The sequence below is a fragment of the Eurytemora carolleeae genome, unplaced genomic scaffold (genome assembly GCF_000591075.1).
Source record: "Eurytemora carolleeae unplaced genomic scaffold, Eaff_2.0 scaffold64, whole genome shotgun sequence".
Lineage (NCBI taxonomy): Eukaryota > Metazoa > Arthropoda > Copepoda > Calanoida > Temoridae > Eurytemora > Eurytemora carolleeae.
Window position 1 is genome coordinate 329,247 of NW_019396205.1, and position 3,779 is coordinate 333,025.

At 40.6% G+C, this 3,779-nt stretch overlaps 1 protein-coding gene across 1 annotated transcript in view; it reads right to left on the reverse strand.

Annotated features, from left to right (window-relative positions):
- Nucleotides 1–3,487, reverse strand: part of LOC111698108 (patched domain-containing protein 3) — a 17,536-nt gene extending 14,049 nt beyond the window's left edge. Inside the window, exon 1 of the mRNA XM_023468356.1 lies at nt 1,925–3,487. Coding sequence (XP_023324124.1) covers nt 1,925–3,260 — 1,336 coding nt within the window. The 5' untranslated portion in view covers nt 3,261–3,487. The remainder of the gene's footprint in view (nt 1–1,924) is intronic.
- Between the last annotated feature and the right edge of the window lie 292 nt (nt 3,488–3,779).

The window sequence follows — 3,779 nt, forward strand, 5'->3', positions numbered from 1 at the left end:
GGGGTGGGTGGTGGGTGCCAAAAGAAGCATTGTTACATATTAAGTTGAATCATCTCAAGAATTTAATTGAAAAGAACTAAGAAGAAAACTTTAAAAGATATTTCTTTTCGATTCAGAAAAATCTGCATAGTATTTAGACAAATCTACATAGTATGTTTTAATAGTTTTTTTTCAAAGGTTTCAAGGGTACCGTGGTGAATCAGACATGCCATTTTGGAATGGAGAGTATAGTTACTCGTTTAAAAAAAATCTAAAATTGTTGGGGAAAGTATATATATATAACTAGGAAAATGGTAGTCCTGGAAGTTAAAGAATATGAAGCAAAATAAGCAAAGGAATTCAGTTTTCGCCAGAAACTCAAATCTTTGGATCCATATATTTATACAACCTGATGGTGCAAACCTTTGGATCCATATATTTATACAACCTGATGGTGCAAACCTTTGATATTTCAAACTTTGATTAGTTGATCTATAAGAATTCATAGTGTGAAATATCTAAGGTCTACGACATTGTGTTACAAAGATATAGGGATAAGGAAATCAGAGTTTGTGGCAAAGGCTCAATTCCTTTACCAAGAGAGATGAATGAACGAATGTATCAATTAATGGTGTTAAAACGTATGTAAGATCTGCGTACAATCCCTTTAATGCTTCAAACGTAAAATTCCATATTTCATAATGTTGTAAATGTGGATATTGTGTAAGTTTGAAGTATTTGAGTGTGTTAACTCAGTACTTGGATAGGATGATGTCATAAACTAGACCCTGGAGTCCTGGTTGGAAGTTAAGCGGGATAAACCAGACCCTGGAGTCCTGGTTGAAAGCTCGGGGGGATAAACTAGACCCTGGAGTCCTGGTTGGAAGTTCAGGAGGATAAACTAAACCCTGGAGTCCTGGTTGGAAGCTCAGGGGGATAAATTAGACCCTGGAGACCTGGTTGGAAGCTCAGGGGGATAAACTAGACCCTGGAGTCCTGGTTGGGGTTAAGGGGGATAAAATAGACCCTGGAGTTCTGGTTGGGAGCTCATGTGGATAAACTATACCCTGGAGTCCTGGTTGGGAGCTCAGGTGGATAAACTAGACCCTGGAGTCCTGGTTGGAAGCTCAGGGGGGTAAACTAGACCCAAGAGTCCTGGTTGGAAGCTCAGGGGGATAAACTAGACCCTGGAGTCCGGACTATGGGAGATAATTTCTTATTTTCTAAAGACCAGGAATATTCAATCATGTAGTTTCTGGATTCAATTAACTGCTAGGATAACTGAGTATGATTGGTGACCAAACTAGTTTAAGGTAGCAGTTTCTCAAGGATCAAGTGTGTACACTGTATTGGAGTAAGATCTGATTTATCCAACCCTGCATTCACTAGCTCCATATGGTTCTCCAGACACTATGGTGTAAATACACGGATAGAACAACAGATGTAAATCTACATTTCCTATTCCCGTATCTCTAGTATACAAGTATACCACGGGAATATGAATATATTACAAGATCCCTGCAGGCAAGCCTGGCTCAAGGTACTCTCAACAGCTGTAGACATTGATCCAGGAGTTAAATGCAAACTAAATCTCTTGAGTTTCATAATCCTGCACTCTTGGTATAATACTATATAAAATGCTTCATCATTTACCCAGTCTGGGGTTTCACTTTAAACTATTAACAAGGACTTTTCAAGTTTACATACAGCCTAGAAATCCAGCGGGGTTCTTCAGTTTCTCACTTTCATTTACAATTTGCAAAATTTAGCATGATAAATCTTAAATTTCTTATAAAAAATAATTAACAACAAGCTTTATTATTGATACATGTTTTTTTAACGTAATGAAAGATATGATATTTTTTCTCTGTCGTTTTGGCATATTTTGACTGGTGAATTTGAATCTGTGAACTTATTTGCAAAATGTTTAAAAAAGAGAGATTACCTGCTTGCGATTTTGGAAGAACTACACAACATGTGAGAGCATGTCGGTTCTGTTTCTCCGCGTATCCAGTCAATGCAATACATCCTCCGAAGAATGTAATGTGCCAAAAGTAGGTGAATACTACGCAAGCCCCAGTGTATACGCAAAATATCTGTACGCAGGGAAAGGGTGTGATGACGCCGATCCAGAAACTGAGCATATCCGTGATAGATGTGATGGTGATGGACACGGCGGCGTCTCTGTAGCAGTTCCCCATCCTAACGGAGACAGGATCGTGGATTGAAGTTCTCCTCCAGGAGGCTAACATGACGAAAGTATCATCTATCCCTATCCCGAGCATGAGGAAGGGAGCTGCGAGGTTAATGCCAATAAACTCCATGCCGAGGTACATAACCAGACCAAAAGCAGCGATGGATCCAAATATTGCGGACACAACTCCCATAAGTCCTAGGAGGGGTTTGGATTTCACCCAATCCGTCATCATACAGGTTATTATACAGAAGAGGACCATAATGCCAATGTTGAGGGAGAAGTATGGGATAACGGAGTTAGTGTTGTTCTCTAGTTCTGTCTCCAGGGTGAGAGAACTAAACCGTTCTATAACAAGGTTTGTCAGGTTTAAAGAGTTGACTGATGCAAGGAAGGACGCCTCCCAAGTAGATCCTCGTTTAATCATCCAGGGTTCTGTAGTGTCGAGAAAGTAGAATAAGCTCACAGCTTCAATGCCTTCGATCGTACTGTCCTCTGTCAGATGAAAACCACCGAAGAACATCGGGAAAGCATATGCCTTGAATGTATCCGGACTGAGCCAAATAGGATAGGTTAGGTTGAGCTCCCTGGATTCTATCTCCTCTATGTATGCTCCCAACTCCAGGATTTCGTTCCCCCAGCAGTATCCGTTCAACGCCTTGGCGCAGATATCTTTATAACCAAGGTTTGTCTCCTCCCACTGGATACTGATATTCTTAACAACATCGTTCAGAAAACTAAGTTCTCTCCAAACCTGAGATCGAAGAATACTGCCTCCGTCTGCTGCTGTAACTATAAGACGACCAAACCTTCCTCCCCTGGAAGCTCTACTAGGATCAAACTGACTGTAGTTTGTAGGAAAATGTGATTCCAAGATTGCTCTTTCAGTCTTCGCTTCTCCGTCCGAGGGACTAAAAAGATATTCTGGATCTGCCACTATATTCACTGTTTGAAACCCGGAGGCACATAGCGCTGTTAATAGTAAAGGTATTATGAGAAAATAGCCAGGATTTTCTCCAATAAAGAATCCTAGATTGTAAAACCATTTTTTTAGAAATTTGTCTAAGAAATGAGAATTGCATCCCATTTTGAAGTTTTTTTCTCACTGTGTTTTTATATCATTAATTTCACTTTATTTCACCATTGTCACCGTCCAGGGTCTAGCTAGTTCTTCTTCTGCTGTGTATATTATACATATTGAGGATGGGTTTCACTTGGTTTCTATGACCTACTCATCAATTTGGCGCCAGAGGCATGGTTTCACTATCTCCTAATGTCTACCAGAGACTGCAACGCTTCATAGACTGACGTCGTATCTGAGAGTTAGAGCCGGGACCGGCCCGTATATTTGGGCCAGAAGCCGCACACACCACGTTCCGTTAGTCTACGCCAATCCAGAATAGGACGGTCCGGCAAATATTTGAAATTCCCCCTGACCCCCCCCCCTCCCTCTTCACGCTTTAGACAACCCGGCCGGTCAGTCAGCAAGGATTCCATCGGTCAAACTGTCAAAATTTGTCTTCATTTTTTTTTGGTAGATTTCAAACATTATCTAAAACATCCGACTGTAACTAACAAAATAAAGGCAGGGTTGTATTTTAATTAT